The sequence below is a fragment of the Nomia melanderi genome, chromosome 1, assembly GCF_051020985.1.
Source record: "Nomia melanderi isolate GNS246 chromosome 1, iyNomMela1, whole genome shotgun sequence".
Classification (NCBI taxonomy): Eukaryota; Metazoa; Arthropoda; class Insecta; order Hymenoptera; family Halictidae; genus Nomia; species Nomia melanderi.
This window is the reverse complement of record NC_134999.1, coordinates 8,978,043-9,002,277: the sequence shown is the minus strand read 5'-3', so window position 1 is coordinate 9,002,277 and position 24,235 is coordinate 8,978,043. Positions and strand designations below refer to the sequence as shown.

At 32.2% G+C, this 24,235-nt stretch overlaps 1 protein-coding gene across 3 annotated transcripts in view; it reads left to right on the top strand.

Annotated features, from left to right (window-relative positions):
- LOC116432051 (uncharacterized) overlaps window positions 1-23,425 on the top strand; it is a 32,056-nt gene extending 8,631 nt beyond the window's left edge. For all 3 annotated transcript variants that reach the window (XM_076371696.1, XM_076371703.1, XM_076371710.1), the window contains 27 exons: window positions 415-653; window positions 2,354-2,721; window positions 5,505-5,785; window positions 6,461-6,648; window positions 7,043-7,210; window positions 7,564-7,716; window positions 8,334-8,957; window positions 9,594-9,752; window positions 10,694-11,165; window positions 11,956-12,194; window positions 12,767-13,119; window positions 13,388-13,665; window positions 14,043-14,227; window positions 14,321-14,494; window positions 15,027-15,173; window positions 15,254-15,332; window positions 15,900-16,438; window positions 16,831-16,989; window positions 17,380-17,673; window positions 18,375-18,558; window positions 19,015-19,171; window positions 19,656-19,915; window positions 20,479-21,128; window positions 21,533-21,712; window positions 21,947-22,099; window positions 22,238-22,316; window positions 22,644-23,425. In XM_076371696.1, coding sequence (XP_076227811.1) covers window positions 415-653; window positions 2,354-2,721; window positions 5,505-5,785; window positions 6,461-6,648; window positions 7,043-7,210; window positions 7,564-7,716; window positions 8,334-8,957; window positions 9,594-9,752; window positions 10,694-11,165; window positions 11,956-12,194; window positions 12,767-13,119; window positions 13,388-13,665; window positions 14,043-14,227; window positions 14,321-14,494; window positions 15,027-15,173; window positions 15,254-15,332; window positions 15,900-16,438; window positions 16,831-16,989; window positions 17,380-17,673; window positions 18,375-18,558; window positions 19,015-19,171; window positions 19,656-19,915; window positions 20,479-21,128; window positions 21,533-21,712; window positions 21,947-22,099; window positions 22,238-22,316; window positions 22,644-22,880 — 6,999 coding nt within the window. In that variant the 3' untranslated portion in view covers window positions 22,881-23,425. The remainder of the gene's footprint in view (window positions 1-414; window positions 654-2,353; window positions 2,722-5,504; window positions 5,786-6,460; window positions 6,649-7,042; window positions 7,211-7,563; window positions 7,717-8,333; window positions 8,958-9,593; window positions 9,753-10,693; window positions 11,166-11,955; window positions 12,195-12,766; window positions 13,120-13,387; window positions 13,666-14,042; window positions 14,228-14,320; window positions 14,495-15,026; window positions 15,174-15,253; window positions 15,333-15,899; window positions 16,439-16,830; window positions 16,990-17,379; window positions 17,674-18,374; window positions 18,559-19,014; window positions 19,172-19,655; window positions 19,916-20,478; window positions 21,129-21,532; window positions 21,713-21,946; window positions 22,100-22,237; window positions 22,317-22,643) is intronic.
- Window positions 23,426-24,235: the final 810 nt, after the last annotated feature.

Genomic DNA, 24,235 nt, shown 5'->3' with positions numbered 1-24,235 from the left:
CGTTTCTTTAAAACGAAACAGTACATGTTCACTTTTTGAATGTTATCTAAAGGAGTAATTGATTCCACTGTTTTTAACTTACTCGGATTTATAATATTAACAATGAATTAAATATTAATATTGTAACGTTATAGACTGTATTAATTATTAATATTAGTAACAGTAATACTAGTTTTTAATTAATCCAAGAACATGTCACAAAAGCCTTTATTCCTCGAAAACCCAAAAATATGAGTTAGACTACTATTATTCTGAGCGTTTGATTATAACACTTACTGGTTGTTTGTCATTTGAATAAAAGTGAACATATAAAAGTAAAACCCTAATGTTAGCGAATTATAATTAGATATGAAAATGAGATATATGATTTTATATAAAAATGAGAAAAAGAATGAGTTATCATTTATTTGGCAGATTGAAAAAACATGGAACATGGAGAAACAGTTCATTGTGGAGCAACATCAGACTGCTCTCGCAGCAGATGGTCTTGAATCATCGAAGCCAATGACACGAAACGTCCTTACTCATTCGCAGATAGGTGAAACCGGTGACACTATCACGTATAACAAAGGAGCAAGTGTCGTTAGAATGATGAGCCTTATTTTCGGTAACGATTTGTTCGAGGCAGGATTGCAAAACTACCTAAAAAACAAGTAATTAAATCACTTATTATATTCACTGCACTAGATATCTTTAAACAAATTCAAATTTGTTAAGAAAGTAATTATAAAAGTAGAATTATAATAGAAACTAGCTGTTCCTAACAAATATTTATAAAAAACGTTGAAGTAATTAAACCACATACTATATTCACTGCACTGGGTATCTTCAAGCAAATAAAAATTTTTAAGAAAATAATTTAAAAAATAGAATTATAATGGAAAAGGGGTATTCCTAACAAATATTTATTCAAATTTCTTATGAGTGCATAAAAATTCGCAATCTACTCATCACGTAGTGCATGCAGACGTTTTCTATTTGAAATCATATTTTAGATCCTATTACTACGTACATAATATAAACAGCATAAAGTACTCAAAAGTCAAAGTAATTAGTCAAAAAAAAAGGTATGAATAGTGAAAGAAAAGTCTGCTGTTGTTATTACTTAATCCTTTGTACTCGAGAGGTGGCTCTCAATCACCATTCGATTCGATATAAGAAAACTACAAAGTGTTATATATATATATATATAACATTAAGTTTCGTATAATGCGTCGGTACGTGAGATATTTGTATAAAATAACTTTGTTTCTTAATTTACTGTGTTTTCTGACTAGATCATTTCAAATAATGTCGTTTATGTCTCACTGGGAAATGTCGAATGATCCTAGTGAGAGATTTCCGAGTGCAGAAAGTTAAGGGTTAAATATCTTCATTTCCATTTATAAGGTTTATAAATAGGATAGTATAATTCTTTCTTTCGGATTGCGTTGGCAGATTCATGTTTGTTCATCATATACTATGTACACATAGTCTTATATCATTTTTATCCGTACACAAACATTGAATTGCTACAGAGTTCGTTGTATCCTATTTGCTTTGCTTATCATTTCACGACATTGTGGTAACAAAACTTTAAAATTATTTTTACCCAGTCTGAGTTGTCAAACCTCTTCTTTATCATCTGTTGAAACTGCATATTCTTTTATAATATGTTTACATATCAATATCATACAAGTAGAGACGTGTATATTTACTGAACAGTCTTTTTCATTCGTTGTCTCGATTCTCGCTGTATCTGAATGCTGAGAGACAATTGGCAATGAATAAGAGTATGTAATAAACAGATTTTAATTACTGTCATGATGTATTTATGGCATCTGTAAATTTATAAAATACAACGATTTACATTAGTAAATAGTAATGTTGTTTCGACTCGGTTTCTACATTATTAGGAATCTTATATTTTACAAACTAAATCTGTCTATTTCTTATAAAAACGAAGTCAAAACTTTTGCATCAATCCAATATATGAATGACTCACTTACCAAATCGATTAACTCCATAAAACAAAAAGTGGAGAGAAGTGATGCAATAGCAATATAATGATTTTCGAACTATCCCTTTAAATGTGTAGCTTTAATCTAAAGAATATGTAAAATCTATAAAATAGTATATCTCCGAAGTAAGTTTCATTATTACTGCAAGTTTTGTATAGGCAACAGAATTTTTATTTCGTGGTATCACAGCTAATAAGAAGAGAATTTATCTTTAATATAAAAAGTCAGAAGTCAATGAAGCGTTTTAACGATAAGATCGTAAAAAATTCAGACAGTGGAGTTAATCCATTTGGCAAGTGAGCCATTCATATGTCTTTTCAAGAACAAGTAACATAGTCGTATATCTACTTCAGCAAAGAGAAGAAAGTGGCACGGCCTGAGAATCTGTGGACCGAGTTTCAAAATGAATTGAATCGGCGGGATCAACAACTCGTTGCACCGGTGGATGAGATCATGACTACTTGGACGGAGCAAGCAGGATATCCGGTTCTGTTGGTAGACATCAAAAATGGCGTAGCCACTGTACGCCAGAAACGTTTTCTTCTGAGAAATTTAAAACGCACGCCAACAAATATGACATGGTGGGTTCCCATCACGTGGGCCAGCAAAAGCAACCCAAATTTCAATACTGTCAACGTGACCTACTGGATGAACAAAGCGGAAGATACGTTCAAAGTAGGAAACGATCGTGAATGGGTGATACTAAACGTCCAAGCAGCTGGTGAGTAGTTGATTACTTATCACATTTATAAGGAAATAATAATACTTAACCCTCGATTTACGCGATTGATTCCCCGAAAGTGCCGTATAAATTGAAATCGTGCAATTCGAATGCCGTGTAAATCGAGGGCTAAGTGCAGTATGAAATATTTGTGTAACGAGACCAGAAAACTGTTGATAATGAAAAAGGTATGAAAAGTACATAACAGGAAAGAGAAAACAGTGTTTATTAAGATTAGATAAAATATAAATGTAGAATTGGTTTCGACTCAAATGATTTATCACGTCCATACCAGCTCTGTAATTCACACTGTTCTCCACTTGGAGGCTAAATTCTTAACGTTTTTGAAAATACTGAAATTACCAACAAGTAATTTAATTTTCAACTATATAATCTACTAACTATGTAATCCATCAATGGTACACACCGTGTGATATTTTAGTGTGAACCACCGGTGGCACGCGCCCCCGGATGGGACGTCCAAGCGTGAGCCACTTTAAAAAATTGCCATATAATTGAAAATTAATTTACTTATTGATAATTTCAATATTTTCAAAAATCTTAAAAATTTCACTGCCAGATAAGATTTCAATTTAAAAGATTATTTGTGAATGTGCTACAGAATTTATGCCAGAATTCTTCACAGAAAATGATGCTATAGGTTGTGTCAAATCCAAGGTTATATATTTTTAGAATGCTATCAAATATAAATGAAATATAAATTATAACAAATTAATGACAAGGAACACAAAATTTAAACAGGCTTTAACCCTTGTCAATCTAGTAGCACTGTGAGTTGAAGTACAGTGTTGACTTGCGCTTGGTAGCACTGCTACCAGTTGAAATGATAAGGGTTATATACGACGTTGATTACTGAATTAGCAGCCATAACAATTTTGCAATATCAACGTAGCATGTTTTATGAAACAGACAATGAAAAATAAAGATTTATCAATATTAGATTTACGAAACGAGTCAGTTTGACTGATATTGAATTTTTTAAACATTATTTTGTAAATTTTTGGGTTGATTTTGATTGATGGAGTTACATACGCAAACGTGTACCCTAATTGTCTACTTTTAAACTTTTAATTTCCGAAATTTAAATGAACGAATATCAATTTAAATAGATAAATACCCGTAAATTGGTTGAACTATTTTCAAATTAATGTATGTATCTGATACTGTATTTGTCACACACATACACAGATGATATCTGTCACATGATATCTAATCAACGATATCTACCAATGAATCTAAGATATGAAGTTTAAGTGAAAGAAGCTTATTGATAAAAATATCTATTGCTGGAAATGAGTATATTACACATGAAACATGAACACACAACATTGAATCAAAACGTGCAACTATTAGTTGACTACGACTGTATTTATATTAAGTATTTAATGATAAGAAGATATATATTCTTTTTTACATACATTGATAAGTTAATATATCAATACAAATGTTAATACTGGAAGATATTATTTAGACAAGATTAATCGCTATGATTATTACCATAATACAATATTATTATGTATCATTTGAGTATTAGTTAATGAACCAATAGAAATCTAAGAATTAATATACTTGCCTACTATATGAATCCAGTGAAACAAAAATATATGATACATACTAAACATATTAAAAGAGTTTTGCAACATTCCTACATTAGAACAACTATACTCTGTATCAGACTAGTTGTAAATAACAAAAAATGATACAGATCAACAAATGAAAATTTCAAAATAATGAATTACAACTATAAAAAATTATATTAAGCTATACATCATGTATGTACCTCACTTATAACAAGAAATATGTGATTTTTAAAATTATGAATATTCGCATATTTAATCAATTATGTCGTTCTTGCATTTGATAAAAGTATCTTGATATTCCCTCCGATTTTGGTATAATACTTCACGCCCCCCGTATTCTGAAAACTACGAGATATGGATACTTCACAATTTTGGAGACCGTATATATATAAGAAACTATAGTAACAATCCTCGAGCTGTGCCATTTCCGTCAAATGATGGTGTACACTTCCACTTTTAACAGATTGCGAAAACTATCGTAGATATAAATATTTCATATTATTACGGGTTTAAATTATTGAAACCTTATGATGAGTGCTTCGCGACTAGTATTCTTAATAATCAGTTTTATTTTGATTGTTAATGAAAATCAAGCTGCAAATAACGATAGGCAACAAAATGAAGGTAATTCAAAGTCGAATTCATATTTATACATGTATGTCAAGATCACTTTAAGGTTTTTGGATTTTTACAAATGAAACTCAACATATTAAATAGTACTTATAGTAGTAGAACTTATTGTGTCAACATACAGTAATAGAATTACACAAGTACTTATGTATTACTATTCAGTATAATTTTCTTTTACACTGTCACAATATTATTCTATTTTACGATTTCATAATAATTTATTTATTTATTTAGAACAGTAATGACACTTTCAATTAATAAAATCAGAAATTTTCTACATGTTTTTAGCAAACTGCGGATCTCTATGCAAATTAGAAATTTTTTAAATATAATTATAAAAACGAATTTACAATGGAAAATGTTTTTTTTTTCTAACTACTACTTTAGATATTGTATACACTTTCTCCCATTGAGAAAATACTGTACAATTTTAAACTTCCAACTTCTCCACAAACGTATTAGAATCCGTACTTTAATTGTTATTTTTGAATACTGAATTCATTACTTCTTCTCACTTATACCTGTAATCATAATTGGAAATGACTTTCATAGGTTTCTACAGAGTAACTTACGATAAAGCCTCTTGGTATCGTATCATTGACGTATTAAACAGCACGAATTATGAAAGTATAAGCGACGTTAATAGAGCAGCAATCGTTGACGATTTGCTGAATTTGCCGAGAAGTGGGTTGCTGGACTATAAAACTGCATTGGATGGTTTGCAGTATATAAAACAAGAAACGAATTACTTGCCCTTTAAGTCGGCGTTCTCCGGATTAACTTATCTCGACCGGAGGTTTTCTGGACATAACGAATATTATGAGCTATTTAAGGTTTGTTACGATAATTCTACAATACTTTATAATTACATAATTTATATTGAGATTACCTTATTACTAACTTAAGATTCTTATATTAAGAAATATGATCAACTACACCAACAATTTGATAATTTATTAACCCTAAATAAGTCGAAACCACCTCATTTACACCAATGCATTGATCGTAACAAAAAACTTGAACATACACTCATATATTTAATATTAATGTCCCACTTATCTTACTTTCAAGTGTTTGAATTTATATGGATTAAAAATCCTGATAAATTGATCATAGAAACAGGTCTTTTGATAATTAAATAGATCATTATCTCTTCATAGACACATGGTCAGACTTCCGCCATTTCCAAAACAAATGATTATGTAATTGCATTTAACAAACGAAATTTCATTTAGTTGAAACAGACGAAAAACGGGAAATTGAGAAGTGTTGTACAAAATGTGTGTAATGAAAATACTGTTTCATATCAAAACTAATATTGACTGACTCTTGACATGCTACCTTCGAACCACTGATTGAGCATTAAATATAATACAATGTGTTGTATAAAATCTTTTTAAAAAGAAACCCGACTATATTTAATGCTTGTATATACGTGTATCATACCATTTCGGATTGAAATGACACTTTCTAAAGGAGATTATAATTTCTTTAACGAATTATTGTAGAACTTTGTGTTGACACTCATTGGAGACATATACAAGAAGCTTGGTTTCGACGAGCGTCCCGATGACGACAGATTAACTGTACAGTTGAGAAGTGAACTGAATAAATGGGCTTGCAATTATGGGCACGAAGGATGTGTACAAACCTTCACCAAAAAATTCCAAATGTGGAAATCGACTAAAAATTCAACGTGAGTTGTAATATTACGAATAGCACAGTATTCTTGTTACTTTATAACATAAGAAACATTGAGTTACAAGTTTCGTAAATATTTCTCGGTTTTAAGTTCTAAATTCAATTACCTTCACTATTAATCAATTATTAATTCGGATTAATTCCGACAATCAATTAAATACAATTTTCAATTCAAATTAATTGTCCTCATACTTCATATTTATAAACGAGTTAAACTCTTACATCTCTGTTTCCGAAGTATCGAACAAATATTCCTTCTAAATGTTGCACCTGAATTACGCATGATTTTCCTTTCACTAAACAAGATAGTCGTTAAAAAATCGTACTTTTTGAATACGTTGAAGATGACAATGCTTCTTCGCTATAAATATATTTCCATATATTTGCAGAATTAAACCGAACCAGAGACCTGCTGCTTATTGCACTGCTATCAGGCATGGAACGAAAGCTGATTGGGAATTTTTATGGGAACAATATTATAATTCAAATTCAGCATCTGAACAAGCAGTCATACTGCAAGCTCTTGGCTGCACTCGAGATTCCAGTCTTTTGGAAAGGTAAAAATTAGTAGTTTCTCTTATAATAAAAACTTCTACATTAAAAAGAATAACGGAAGGTACAAAGCAGATTTACATCACAATTTATACACAATTTTCATCGTACTTATATTTTATTAAATGTATTTAAAATCCGTTTGGTACACTTAACAAGTATTGCACGGAAACTTACTATAAAAATAAATAATTAAATAAGTAACTACGTTATAATTGCATTAATAATAATTAATTGCGAATAACAATTATAACAATGAAAATAGCATGAAAGCAGCGGTCAAGTTAGAAATGACAGTGACATTAGTTAATCAGTTTCTTTCCCAATATAATTAATTTCTCTTGAACGTCATTTTCAGATACCTCTTGAGTGCACTTACGAGCTTTGAAAAAAATAGAATTCGCAAACAAGACAGTACATCCGTGTTCTCTGCAGTTTCTGGCTCCGGATACGACGGTGCTGTGTTTACTTTGAATTTCGTGGACAAGCACCATGCAGAGATGAAGGAATAGTATGTATTAGAATATTTCGCGCAGAAGAACAAAAAGAATGAATTCTTACTTCGCCTTATATTACATAAATTAGTATTCACGAACGTCATCCATCCTTTCTCAATACAATCTTCGTAATAAAATTGCTTTTATAAAAGCTTTCCTATTTTCTTCGAAAAATTCAACCGCAAACTTTTACCATTTTTTCCAATTTGGATGCGTTAGTCTTCGCAACTTTATATTACCAATTGTAAATGACATTTAAAACGAATGATTTTTAAACGGCGAAAAATATAAGTAACTAAGAAACTTTCCTAAAAGAAGGAATATTTAAACTTATTTGGCAAAATTAATCTGCTGGAAACACTCTTCATTTCTTTCTTTCATCGAATATCAAGATTTATCATTCAAACGGAAGTAGCAGTTTAAAACGTTATTTGTCACGTATACTATTTCGTACTCCTTTTGGATCATTTTTGCGAAAAGAATTTTCATTTCTGTGAAGCTGGAATCAATAAAGTATCGAGACTCTCATTTTGCTGTAATAAATGTCCTTTGAAATAAGTAAATAATAAGTATCAAATGGTAATAATTAATCAAATGACAATACTCAACAAGGACACCGTAATTGTTCTAGTTACAATGGAACAGACACGATCACTAGCATCTTGTCATCTGCGTCGCAAGGGTTCTCAACACAACAGTCTGTTGACAAATTCGAAGACCTAATCAACAACCACCAATCGGAGTTCAAAGATATCATGGGTTCTCTGAATAATTCTCTGGATATTGCAAAATACGAATTACTCCAGTTCAACTCGTTCAAGGATGAAATAAAAACTTGGATAAACGATTACAACAACAGAAACGAAAGAGACATCGAAACTGGTTATCGATTGCCCAAGAACGTAGTACCTTTAACGTATTTCATCGATGTCGAACCAAACATCGAAGAGGGTGGAAACCAATTTACATTCTCTGGATCAGTGAAAATTGCAGCACAAATCAAAGAAAGGACGAAATCCATCGTTTTACATTCCTCGAATCTGGTCCACAAAGATATTTCCGTTTTTGTGGAGAATAAGAAACTCAATACGCGCTACAGCACGAGCAACAAATACGATTTCTTGACCATAGCGTTTGACGAAGAATTGACAGTTGGGGAAAAAGTGGATATTGTAGTTGATTTTGAAGGCACGCTGAACGACAGGATGCGTGGATTTTATAGAAGCTGGTATGCGGACGATATGGGCAAGAAAAGGTAATGATTAAACTTTATAGTACACAGAAATTAATTCTTTGCACTGAAGACGCAATTTGTCGTCTCTTGATTTTATACATCAAGATTATAAAATTTGATATTTGACCGATTAATGCACAGTTCCCTGACACACACATACTCGAAAAATTTATAAAAGAGCGTATTAAACAATATTAATTTATTTAAATTGAAGGTAATAATTTATTTCTTTTACACAATCGAAAAGTTTTTGTTAGGAAAAACTTAATGATAAGAATTTTATCTCGATAATTAAATGAAATCATGATTGACATGAGGTTGGTATATAACGTTGCATAGCTGTAAATTTTGGTACTAAAATATATACTTCGGGAACAAAAAGAAAACAACACCAGATTTGAACATTCTAATTCGATTCTAAACGAACATCGTTTGCCTTCTTGCAAAATGTTCAAACATAATTCAAATTGCAAACGGAGAAACATCTATAGTAATAATAATTTTATTAATTATTTACACAAGGAAATTAAAGTGCCGTCTATCCCTTACTGCCATCTATCTCTCCCGTAATTATCTGATGATATTCCGTTAGATTGCATCACTCCGAGTACAGAATATTATTAACATTAAATTTAACAATTTTTGTTTATGTCACAGGTTCTTAGCTGCCACTCACATGGAGCCAGTAGGTGCTAGAGAAATGTTCCCGTGCTTTGACGAGCCGGCGTTGAAAGCAAAGTTCACGATGAGGGTAACTGTTCCGAAAGACTATAACGCGATTAGTAATACGAGGATCGATACTATAGTGAAACACAAGTAAGTAATTTTTTACTAAAGTGTAATCCTGATTATGTTAACACTTTCGCAGCGGATAACTTAGTCCACGTCATTTGAAATTCTTTGGCCGATTAGATTTTATGAAAATAATGTGTTCTATATGGATTTAACTCAGCTACAGACATTTCGAAATTATTACATGTGCATTACTACTCGTATTAAGTAACATTATATACTTTTCAACACTAAATTACCACACCCGTTAAAATGGCGATTGCCAGATTACTTATTTCGCAATTATTGATGCCTTAGAGGTGTTATATACCTGAAATGATTATAAAAGAAGTAACGTCACTCGAATACTATGACTGTATAAAGAAACTAAAAAAAAATCAATTAATCGTTAATCGCTAGGTAGTTCTATCGTTAGTCATTCGTCCTACGGTATCGAGTCAAATGCTAGAATAAGATTTAAAGCGAAACTTTATAAAAATAAACCTCAGTTGATCTTTCCGCAATCAAATAAAATCATTTTTTTTTTTTGTAAAGATTCGTGGTTGAAAGTAAACGTACAGGTGATATTTAATTTAATAGTTTAAGTGATATTGCTTTCTAAAAAAATTACGAAAGTTCCATTTTCAACTAAATTTCGTTTAATAATTAAAATTCTATTTAACTAAATCAAACATAGTGAAATCTTATATCATATGCGAGTCAAGAATCTTTTCAATGCTAGTAGAATTGAATTATAATGTAAACACATAAATATAGACACGATCCAATTAATATTATGTATAATAATATATACCTAACAATTTTGATACACACATATCTAATTATTGGACTCAACAATTGGAGTTTTATATAGAAATAATATATCATTATATAATTATACACAAAATATTCATAGATGGTTATATTTTCATTGATGATAAATGCTAAATGACTAAATATTATTCAATTGTTTGGTTATCTTACAGAAACGAAAAGAAAACAATAACCTTTGTAGAAACGCCCAAAATGTCTACTTATCTGGTAGCCTTGGTTGTTTCTGATTTTCATGGTGAAACTGACAGTGGAATTTACACAGTTTGGGCCAGACCGACAGCGATTGATCAAACACAATACCCTTTGTCCGTTATGGAACCGGTGGTACGATTTTTCGAAAACGCACTGAATAGTCCCTACCAACTTATCAAGCTCGACATGGTAGCCCTGCCAGACTTTGCATCAGGGGCAATGGAAAATTGGGGTTTGCTGACTTACAAAGAAAGGAATTTGCTGTACTTGCCTCTTGAATCCACCCGGTTGACTAAACAGAGTATAACTAATGTTATAACCCATGAAATCGCCCACCAGTGGTTCGGAGATATGGTCAGCCCTGCTTGGTGGAATTATATCTGGTTAAATGAGGGTTTTGCTAGATATTTCCAGTACTTTGGAACCGCCACTGTAAGTACTAGACACATTTCGTTCAAAACTTAATGCTTTGATTACTATTATTTTTACGACTGTATTCCAAGTATTATATAATATTTCGAATTAGACAATTATTCTTAGCGAAATATCATTTCTTACTTACAAGGTCCCTTTAAAATAATATTCGACTTCAAAATTAGATCCCACTATTAAAGAAACGATAAAATTATTACTATAATTGCAATATAGTGATAAAAAATACCGTTTTCCATTCTCTTTCACTGCACATTTACGTAACCGTTTCAATACGCTCAAGCCCATAGAAATTGACCTCCTTCGGAATATTTTGCATGCGATAAACCCAATTTCAAATGCTTCGATAATCAATCAATTACTGTTACTAGCTTTAAAAAAGTGAAATCCTCAGTATAATTGCAAGATGTTTATTACCTTAGTTAAACCAAAAATTCAGAAAATATGAAATACGTCATAATCCACGTTATTAAACAATAAACAAAATTATTCATTGGTACATTTAATAATTCATATTTTTGCACTATTAGTGGCTTTATCTTTATAATGTTATTCAACATTATTACTTCGTTCACTTTGTTAACCTCTTGCTTTCTAATATCGAGTGGAACAGTAACCAAGTTTTGTGGTAAACTTAAACTTGTGATGAACGTTAAACTCTTTCTTTTTACTTAATCATTAAGAATAATGGAGATTCAAAAAGAACACTTGCGAAAGGAATCGCAAGGTGAAGGTTTAATAACGTAAACGATCTCTGTCCGTAATCGAAAAATAATAATTTAATTAATAGATACGGCCGTCTTGGGGACTCGAGTCTCAATTTGTGGTGGACCATCTTCACACGGCTCTTAACGTGGACAGTTCTTCATCCAGCCATGCCATGACACATGATGTAGAGAGCCCAGCAGAAATTCGAGCAATGTTCGACACAATATCTTACGCTAAAGCGGCCAGCGTGATACGAATGGTGAGAGCGTCGTTTGGAGATAATGTGTTCTTCAAGTCTCTTCAGAATTACCTCGCTAAGCGGTAAGTCGCAGATAAAATAGACACCATGTTAGATTATGAATACGCAATCGTTTAGTTTTTTGCGTACAGGAGATCTACTTCAAATAAATGAATTACAATAACAATTACAATATTCGGCATAACATTATTTCTATTAAGCATATAATAATTTATTTAAAAAGGAGTATTCAATAACCAATTTGTAAAAAATATGTTTTAAAATTTTAAATAAGTAAAAATGCATCCTTTTGATTCATTTCTATAAAAGAACAAAATCCTGAAAAATTTGAAGAAAAATTTGTTTTTGTGTATCGAATAACTCTGTTTGACACTGAAACGATTAGATGGATCAAAATTACTCATTCCTGATTTCTATTTTCGTTATCATTAAAAGGATATAGTAGCTTTATTGAGAAATTCTTTAACTAATTTATACATAGTGTCACGCAAATTAAAACATAAATTAAACTGATCCTCAATAAATACATGTTAATAAGTTTTGTTAAAATATGTAAACTGATCGATTGCTATAGGCTTGTAATCAGCTCTCTCACAAACGGCACTCACAGACAATAGAAATATTAATTTTGCAGACAATACGACGTAGCCACACCACAAGATTTGTTCGATGCTATCAAAGATCAGATCACAGACACCAACATGCGAAATTCGATAGATGTCATCATGAACTCGTGGACTACACAGCCTGGATATCCCGTGGTTCATGTCAGCATTAAGGACAAGCTACTTCACTTGAAGCAGGAAAGATTCCTAATGGATCAGAAGGAAACTGATAACAAAATTTGGCATGTTCCAATTACATGGACCAGTCTCGATGAACCAAACTTCAATAACACAACACCGAAGTATTGGCTTACCCTTAGCGAAAGCAGTATCAATTTCGAAAAATCAGAGCATTTGTTCATTTTTAATGTGCAGCAATCTGGTAAGCAAAAGAAATAAATTTACTGTTTTCAAAGAAATAAGTGTTTTAAATATACGTAACTTCAATACAGTCTTTAATTTTACTTTCGTACTCAACGATGTGGTACTAATGTTAAAATAATTAAATGATTTTAAATCCTTTTTTAAAGAAGTAATATCTTTTCTAAACTTCCATCTTAGATCCAATACATATATGTTGAAATTAGCTTTTCCTAATTGACCTATAACTTAAATTATTTTCTAAAATACTAATTGGGGCTTGATTCCAGGATTCTATCGAGTAAATTATGACGACGATTATTGGCAACGAATAATTACCTTCTTGAAAGGAAAATCATACCGAGAAATGCATGAAATCAATCGTGCCGCGATTATCGATGATTTAATGAACTATGGTAGAAAGGGCATAGTTAATTACGATATCGTTCTATCCGCGACACAATATATGGCCACTGAATTTGATTATGTTCCATGGAAGGCATTCTTGACTGGAGCAACCCATTTACGTAGACATTTCGAAGGGAGAGACGCGTTTAATGGTTTTAAGGTATAACACATGTCTTTTGATATAATCTTCATTTGCGGGTCCTTTCTTACTTTACAAATTTATACATTTCAGAAATGCTCAGTCTACACTTAACACTTTATCTATCACTTGTGATAGGTACAAACACTTCCAAACGAACTATCTAAGTAGTTTCCTCTGTCGCGTTGTAGTGTACGTTTGTTAAAATTATATCAATAATATATCACGCGAAACAATAAAAGCACGGTCCAACATGTTAATGCACTCAGTGTTAACACTACTATACTAAAATTCGAGTTATCTATACTAAATACTGCAAGAATCCGAAATTCTATACTTAATACCAACAAGTATGTAAACGTAAGCTTCATTTATATGCATGCAATCTTTTGTTGTAGCAATATTTAACCGGACTTATTGGTCCGATATATGATAAGTACGGATTCACTGATTTATATACCGACCCACAAGTAACAATTCTGTTGAAAATGCAAGTCCGCAAGTGGGCTTGTCAAGTTGGCATCGGTGATTGCAGAGAAAAGGCATTAATTAAATACGGACAAGAAGCGGATCGTCTTGGAATGTTAGTTACAAATGTTCAATATTTTTATTATGCAATATCATATTACTAAATAATTGAAGACAAAACTGTAATAAATGTTCAATTGAACTTTAGGACCAGAGTTCAACCACATTTACGTGCGGTCGCGTACTGTGAAGCAGCTAAACAAAATGACAATAAAACTTGGACACATTTATGGACGAGATATTTTGAAACAGACCTCGCCGCGGATCAGCCGTTAATCCTTCAATCGTTAGCTTGTACAACCAATGCGAAGTTCCTTAACGAGTAAGTCTATATAGTTCAGAGTTTCATCTCTACAAAGTGATTCGTAAATAAATGTTCACAGTTGAAAGAATGGCTCAACATAAGAACAAGAACATCATATGAACAAACCTGTCGGACACAAGTTGAAATAATTAAACACATTTCTTCAATATTTCTTTATTCTACTGTCAAAACACTTGATTAATCCTTTATATCTGTCATTTCATAGAATCACTCTGCTTTTTGTTTTGTGGGTTTAATTTCTCAGATAAATTAATCGTTTACATTTATATGTTCTATATAAATTCTATAGCAGCTTAGCAACGTCCCTTATACTTATTGGTAAGAGCAACTGTACCTTTTATAGATACAATTTTTGTGTTATTTAGTGGAGCCCATATAGACCTTGAAACCTGAAATATGTAGATCATATATTTGTACGGCGTTCCTTCACTTACTTTAACATCTAAATTCGAATATGCACACGAGTTTATGAATCACCTTGTATACAGTACAAAAGTTACACCAAAATATTTATTGTCTTGAACCGAAGGCTTCTCGAAAAGGCAATTACGAAAGATTCCGAAATACGAAATGAGGACAGTCCTACTGTATTTTCTAACATAATCGACGCTAGTCTAGACGGTGTTAACGTCGTAATGGAATTTATTAAATCTCACCATAATGAAATGATTCAATAGTGAGTAGAAATATTTTAATAGAGTTAACGTAATTTATATAAAAGACCATACGAGTTTTAATATGATGCATTTCTAACAGCTACGGTGGCGATTCTCAAGTCAAAATCATTGTTAGCAGTCTAGCAAAGAGAGTAACTACCGAAGAACTGTATTCAAAGGTAAATAATATTCTTTCAAAGTCACGTGGCATGTTTCTTCCTCTAATTCCTTACTCTTCTAAAATTTTTGATGGTACCTTTTAATATCGTAGCCATAACATTTGTGTAATTATGCAACAAACATTCTTGCAGAATTTGTGCTTCCAATTAGCTATCCTGATAAAACTAACATTTTTGTCTACAATTTGTACTTAGAAAAAAGACAGGCAATGTTTCCTCGAATTATAATCCTTATATTAACCGATTAGCCACCGGAAAATGTTTAGTTTTTCTAATACTCATTGCCTCAGAAAATGAAGAAAATTTGAGTGGATACAAATCTGAAAATTTGTTTCAAAATATTAGTCTTGTTATTATCTGTTGTTTGAAACGAAGAACTTCCCGCTAAAGAAAACTATTTGCAAGGGCGTGAATCCTCGTTAGCGGTCACAAATGCGTTAATTATACAATTTTTATCAATTTCAAAGTTTGAACAATTTATACCGTACAACAATGTTAATAATTCAAAATAAATAAATAATTATAATAAATAAAAATAAGTAGTAAAATAAAATTTTCTGATTACAGTATTTAGATCTCATCACATGGTTGGCTGGAGAACACTCAGCGTTTGAAACTTCCTACGATTCTTTTAAAACGGCTGTGGATGAAGAGTGGTCTTGGGCCGAGAAGAACATTCCTAAATTGCACGAATGGATGGAAAAGAACTACCCATCATCCAACTATCGTTTGCCGAAACTGTTTTCCCCCATAAAATACAACGTCTTCCTATCCCCGTATTTCGAAGAAAGGAATTTCACTTTCTTCGGAAAGGTCGAAATCGAAATGAAACGTCTGCAACTCACATCACGGATCGTCGTTAACAGTAAGAATCTTAACGTGAAGGAAGTAAAGGTGTACGTTAGTAAAGGGAACTTAGCTAAAGGCGAGCAATTGGAATTGAGTGCTTTTTACTTGAACAAGGAGACTGAAATGCTTACAATATTCATGAAGAAGTTTATAAAGGAAACAAATATTATTGTTGAAATCGATTACACGGGTCAGCTCAACGATGATATGGAAGGTTTCTACCGAAGTCATTATCGTGATAGTCAAGGAAACATACAGTAAGTAAAACAATAATTTTAACGTTTGTCGTACAGACATTGGCGAATATTTTTAGGTTCCAGAACTCTGTCCAACAGAATTTCCAGAACTACCAAACATTTATTGAGATTGATGTACGATGCTTATAAAAATTTTACCAAAACATTTTTCGTTAAATCAATATTTGAAATCGCACACAACATTTTCGTAAAACAATTTCATTTGGTTGATACCAACGACATAAGCATTACTTACTGCAAATGTCAATTTCATTCATTAAAGATGCGAAATATTAATCGAAATCGAACCTCAATTCATTGCTAACGAGAAACCCTATGAATTGTTCCCAGTACTTAGTATGAAACAATCGGATAGGTACAGTATTTGATGCATTCAATTGATTTTTCTCCAGTTGGTTGGCAACGACACAATTCCAAGCCACTTACGCTAGAAACGCGTTCCCTTGCTTCGATGAGCCAGCATTCAAAGCATCTTTCATAATTAACATCGAAAAGCCTGACACCTATACTGCGCTAAGTAACATGCCCAGCGCGAAATCATGGGAATCCAAGTAAGTGTATTATTCCTAAAAATTAATTTTATTTCCACTGATGTTCAAATACAGTGGAATTTCGATTATCCAACATCCTTAAGGTTGAAACAACATTGAATAATTTATACTGATTATACGATGAAGAATAAGATAATAGTTTTTACCATTTACAAATAATGGGTTATAAGTAAGAAGCCAAATTATACGTGAGACTTATAAATTCTGCAGCAGAAGACACCTACAGATTGTTGTTTTCTTATTCAGTTAATTAAATTACTTATATGAGACTTGTCGGTTAATTAAAGGGTTAATAATGACCACGGATAGTATAATAATGCAGGTTGTTAACGCATTAAATGCTGACTGAACAGTTTAATAACACATTAATGATCGCGCCTGTGTACATAGTGTTACAGGTCGTGTGTGGGAAACATTTACAGAAACACCGAAAATGTCGTCGTACGTGGTCGCATTTGTTGTATTCGATTTCAAACCCGTGAGAGATGCAGGCACGAAAGTTAATGTATGGAGTAGGCCCGATATGGCACTAAATGGCGACTACGCACAAATTGCGGCGCAACGAATGCTGGAGTTTTTGGAGGAGAAAACAAATCAATCTTATGTTCTACCAAAATTGGATTTGGTAGCGGTTCCAGACTTTTCGATGGGTGCAATGGAAAACTGGGGTCTCGCGACATTTAGGTGAGTGCTGGATTTTTCTGAAAATACTTACAAATATTGACATATGAATCCTTTGCACTTGACATGTGATTCTGAGTCGCCATTTGATTAAACACTGCAAAATTGCAGAATTAAAAATTCAGTATCAAATGTTTAATAAGACACTAACGTAGGATCTAATTTATGCATATAGTATTAGCAATAGTTGGTCAGAAAATAATATTTCTCAATATTTTTCTCGAATGAGGCGGGTTAATCCTCGCACAATGGATGGACACTTTACATGTAATAAAATTTGAGTCGCACACAGGTTTTCTAAGGAAGATACTCTATATTAAATATTATAAACATCTTCGATTGGATGTATTACAATTACGTGCGCATATAGTCGCACTAAATTACTGCCTAAAACTAACTCAATCTTAACGAAAATTTAGTCAGATTGAAATTTGCATTGGCAAACTTATTTGAAAAATTAATTTTAAATCACAAATTTAAAAAATGGAGTTCCGAGTATATTTTTATGAATATCTTGAAAATTAAAGACAAGAAAATATTAAATGTATGGGAAAAAGATATTGCGAATTTTGTATTCTACAACATATACATGACAGCCGTTAAAATCGATGATGCGCGGCCTTTCCTATATAATTACCGTTTTTGTTTAATAATAAAATGATATGGGTTTAACGAAATTTCAAATAAAATAATTGTCTTCGTAGAGAGTATGGTATTCACTACAACCAAGTCGCGACAACAGCAAAATTCGTTGACTATATCACAACCATAATAGCCCATGAACTAACCCACATGTGGTTCGGAAATTTGGTGACCTGCGAATGGTGGGAGAATCTCTGGCTCAACGAAGGTTTCGCTGAATACTTACAGTGGACTGTTTCTCACAGTGTGAGTTGTTATTCAATTAAATACTTTCCATTCCTACTAATATGGACCTGCAACTAACACTTTGGAGGAATATATTTAGTGTAACAGTAGATTTGTGAAATCTTTTGGTGAAACTCTAAGGTACATTTGAACAACTGACAAAAAAGTTTAGTTACTTTCGTTTAGCTGTTCAACTTAGAGTAACATCATATTTGAAACAGTAAAGTAAAATGAAATATTGCTATAATAATATTAGTTTTATTAATATAACTAATAATAAGTAATAATATTAATAGACCTATTGAGACTTTAATTGATTTTCATTTCGGTTTGCGCATTGTTACATTCATTTCTCTAATATTTTCTCAGAGATACAGCTGTCATATTTCTAATAATTACAAAAAGAGGAAATCAGGAATGGGCCATTTTGACCCATATACGTCGCTGTAGTATTCAGTTTTTACAAAATTCTTACAGTTCCGTCCTAGCCACGGTTACAACGATCTCTTTGTCGTTGACGAATTGCAGCCTGCAATGCTGGAAGATGATTATAAGTCGTCGCACCCAATGAACAAACCTGTCAATACTCCCTCTGAAATAGAAGACATCTTCGATGGTATTACATACGGAAAGTGTAAGTGACTAATCGTAAAATTTCGGGATCACTGATAGAATATAAGATGTTTCGGGCAATGTGATAAAGCAGGGGTTAATATATAATCTGTTAGTAATTATATATAATTATTCTCCAGTGGTATTGACGACTATGCATAACTGTCGGAGGGTTGTGTATAATTTCCGGATTAATCGAATTCATATTACGTAAATCTGTACGTTGTATAAACAATTACATATTACGATTGCGTAACAGTTATTGTAAAAAAATAATATAAATATGTATAAACAGTATATAATTGTATGAGTGACTCAAGTCAAAGTAATTATCTCCACTTATTCAACGTTTTCAAATTTTAATGCAAAGTGTAAGTTTTATGTAATTCACCACCTCGGCAAAGAAATTACTTATTTGAAAATAATATTAATCAGAATGATAGTGGGTAATATCAGGTAATATAAATAACCAAGAAAAATATTGTACAAAATGAATCACTTCGCAGCATCCAGTGTGTTACGAATGCTACACAATTCATTTGGGCCCGACGTTTTCTTCAGAGCGATACACAAGTATTTGTCTGAACATAAGTATGGTAACACGAGACCCAAAGATCTCTGGAAAGCTTTCGACGATACAATCAAAGAACTGGGAACACCCGGGGACTGGCGAACTGTGGAAAACTTGATGGACAACTGGACCAATAAACCTGGATACCCTGTTGTACACGTAACCAGATATAACAGGAGCATAGAATTACATCAGGTACTTAAAATATTGAACCTGATAAAAAAATGTAGTTGAATTGTTTACCGAAAAAGTTTATTCTTCATATAAAAATTACTAACTTCATGGACAAACATCATGTTTGCAACTCCAGCAGACACTTACTGAACTCTTACCATCAGATTCATTTTAGTCTCAGTCTTTATTGACATGCTGATTTTTTATTTTATAAAATTCTTGTTTACGTAGATAACATACCTACTGTGTAGCAACTAATCTAAAATACAATTTTCCTCGTAGCTAATTGTTATAAGTAGCAGCAACAATCTATCCTTGGCTGTAACTGTTATAAACAACCAAAATGTAACAGCTCTGATCGATGATAGTTATCGGCATTGAAAACAATCGTCTTATAATAATAACAACAATTATTATTATTTTACTTTTATTTTATTACCTTATATATTATTCAGTTATAACTTTTGTGTGTATTTATTATCAATATATAACAATTTTTTCTCATTTTACTCGAAAAAATAATTATTTCTCTGAGATTCTCTCTATATATATTATAACAGACGGTTCGCATTTTTCTCTTTCAGAGACAATTCTCCTTCGATGGCATACAGGACAATGGCGTTTATTTCTGGATCCCGATCACCGTAGCGACTTCTTCTAAACCTGACTTTACAACAACCTGGACAAATATTTGGCTTGGACCACAATCCAAGACCATTTATCTGAACGAATCTGAGGACTGGGTACTCGTGAACGTTCAGCAAAGTGGCTTTTATCGCGTACAATACAATTACGACTCATGGAACAGTATAATAAAGGCGATAAGGACAATAAATTACGGTGGCATCCATGTGACAAACCGCGCCCAAATCGTCGACGATTCTTTGAATTTGGCTCGCGCAGATTACATCTCATATTGGGAAGCATTCGAATACGTGATCTATCTGAAAAGCGAAAAAGAATACCTGCCGTGGAAAGCGTTCTTCAATGGAATTAGTTATCTACTTCAACGATCCGATGGACATCTGGCTTACGATCCACTTAAAGCCTATATTCGATACTTGGCGTCGAATATGTACAAGTCACTCGGTTTCGTGGATGACGAGTCAGACAACCATCAAAGGTTACTGAGCAGAGAACTGATTTTAACATGGATGTGCAAATTGGGGCACGAGGAGTGCGTACACGAAGCGAAACAACAGTTCGATACTTTCAAAATGGATGTCAGTTTGGGGTAAGATGTATCTTGTTGTTTTGCATGCTCTAAATAATGTCGCAAAATTCTCATGCCTTCGAAAGCTCAAGGCTTAAGCTTGTCATGTTTACGCCGGCGCGTACCATCGGTGGCTCACACTTTGATATCACATTCGACGATCTGCACCAGTGATGGCTGATATTTTATTTTTACATTTTATTTCATTTTCATTGCACATACTTAAAAATTAATTTACTTATTGATAATTTCAATGATTTTAGATCTATTAGATTCAAATTCAAAACAGAAGACCACTTTCAATATTTCAAAACGTGGTCGTTAAATGTTAATGCAAATAGACACATTTCTGTCGTAATAAGCAATGAATATTCGTTATGTAGACAAGAAGAATAAATATAAACTATACGTACTACGATTTGCAGAAGGCCCAACAATATTTCGCTGAACGCGAGAGCAGCAGTTTACTGTACAGCGATGAAAAATGCCACCGTAGACGATTGGAACTTCTTGTGGGACCGTTATTTAGCAGCAAGTTTCTCTTCGGAAGAAAAGACCATCTTGGAAGCTCTTGGATGCACGACTGATACGAATCTTTTGCGAAGGTAAGTAAAAGTTTTTTTGCTGTCAACCGCTTAATATGTGTTTTTCTCGGCATGCAAAAAATTAGTAACGAATTTCAAATTCCGCATTGATATTATTTCCGTTCGACTAACTTAAACGTGTTACCATTTAGTTCCTTGTGGTAAAAGATATTAGATTATGCATATAGAAAAAATCCGTAAACAAAACAATTTGTAAAATTTTTTCTTTTTTGTCACTTTTTGTTTTATCTTTAGATACATCATGCGTGCGCTGAATATATCCCTCACTCCCGATATTCGAAAGCAGGATGTCGACGCGGCTTTGGCGTCTATTTACAAGTCTAGTCGTATAGGATTGGACGTAATGTTAGACTTCTTGATAGATAATTTCGAAAAAGTTTATAAATAGTAAGTATTTGAACATTTATAATTTATAGAATATTAGAATATTAAAGAAATTAAATTGAAAAGGGTTATTACCATTAATTTTTTCATTCGCAGTAATTAGAACTGTACACTATACATATTTATCCTTAACTTTTTCAGTTATGGCGAATGGGACAGTGTTGGAACTTTATTCTCTAAAATAGTGTCCCGTATTTCCACTGTAGAACAGTTGAATAAGGTACTTCAGCCGATATCTCATTATACAAACGTCATTATCCTAATATCGTAATATTAATTTTTATACGCAGATTATGTAACAGATTATTAATTATTAAATTCTCATTAACTGCATTTGTTAGGTGTAATTTTTATGACAAATGTATACAAGAAGAATATTCTTAATAATTATTATTGAAAATTCGTTCTTTAGATCCAAATTTATTTATTTTGCGATAGGATCAATTAGTATTAATGACGTTTCATTTTAAATATGGATCGAATGCATATCTCTGTTCATCGATGTATTTTATACATATTAACATGAACAATTTTATTTCGTTTACAGATCAGAAAATTCATACAATCTAGGCAGGAAAGCCTGAAGAACATTTCATCAGAACTTAACAAAGCTCTTGTATCCGCGGAAAAGAAATACGTTTGGTACACGAAGAACGAACGCACTATTACTTCTTACTTAACCAGAAGACAGTGGAACGAAGAGAAAAACAGTGGAACTATTCCGAGTACCTTCAGTGTAGTATCGGTAACAATATTTACAATATTCGCGTACATGTTAAGTTGATAAGTATTGCACAAACGGTTAAATAACATGGAGATACTGGAAAGATGTCAACATAAATACACATATATTTTTTATAGAATTTTAATATTGTGTAATGTAGAAAATTACAGTATTTTTGCATTGTAAAGTAAGGTAATGTATAGTTTTATAAACACATCGATTTAAAATTCTGTAAATATATTCACTGTACACACCAATCCAATATAAAAGTATTTATATTTCTATTTATCTGAATATCATGATTTTCATCCATATTTATTGGAAATTTTTATACCTCGGTTGATCCATAAGATAACATATCTCTAAAAGTCTTGTTCTTCGAAGAAATATCGTAGAAGAAGTGTTTAATATAGAAAGTAAATATATACGAAGTACGAGGTATTACACAAAAATTATTGAATTTTACGTAAACATTCATCAGACGGCGTTATGCAATCAAAAACACAGAAGAGATTATTGATTACAACAAGATAACATGATAGCATTTGATATTGTTGATAATCAAAAAAATTGAGTTTACATAGTTGTAATGAATGCCAATAAATTGAAGTATTTTCACCAAAATTCACAATTGTGTAAAGTGTTCTATACACAAAGTGTTAAATTAATTAACTTAATTAATTTTGCATATAAAAAATGATTAAAATATTTAACAATAAGATACATATGCGAACAACATAAAATAAAAAAATATTTTACGTGTACAATTAATAAAAACATAGGAGTTATATATTTATAAAATATTTGCATTTGTTTGACACACGCTTTACATCTAAATACGAGTTCTTAAAATATTTGACCTAACCTACCACGTTGACTACTAAATTAGCACCCAACATATGTAGCAATATCCGTTTCGGACTCTCTCGCGAAGTACTTTTAAATGCCTTAAAATAAATTGTGAAGTCCGATGCTTGTTCGGACAAATTATTCTCTGCGGAGCGCGTTCAAAAAGGGTTAAAATTAAAAGTGAAGGACAACACACTTGGTGGTAATATGACTGAATTTATTGCCGGTTGACTGTCGAACCAGGATTGACTGTTTCGACAGTTGAAGACGAAATGGCGATATTTTCCAACTCGGAAAACGTCCCCCCGTTAGGGGGTTACAATTATGATGAGGATTTCTCTAGTCGGTAGTATTCGACAAACGCAGAAACGGTCTGGTTGATTTCTTTAAGATGCATGTAGGATTTCTGCGGTTTCTACATCCGCCATTTCTATGACGGCAAAAGGAGAGCAACGCCTTAACCGGGACATAGGTCTGGACGTTGAAACGATATCAATATACCATATTTTATGAAACAAATAATGAAAAACAGGTTTATCAACATTAGATTTGCGAAACTAGTCAAT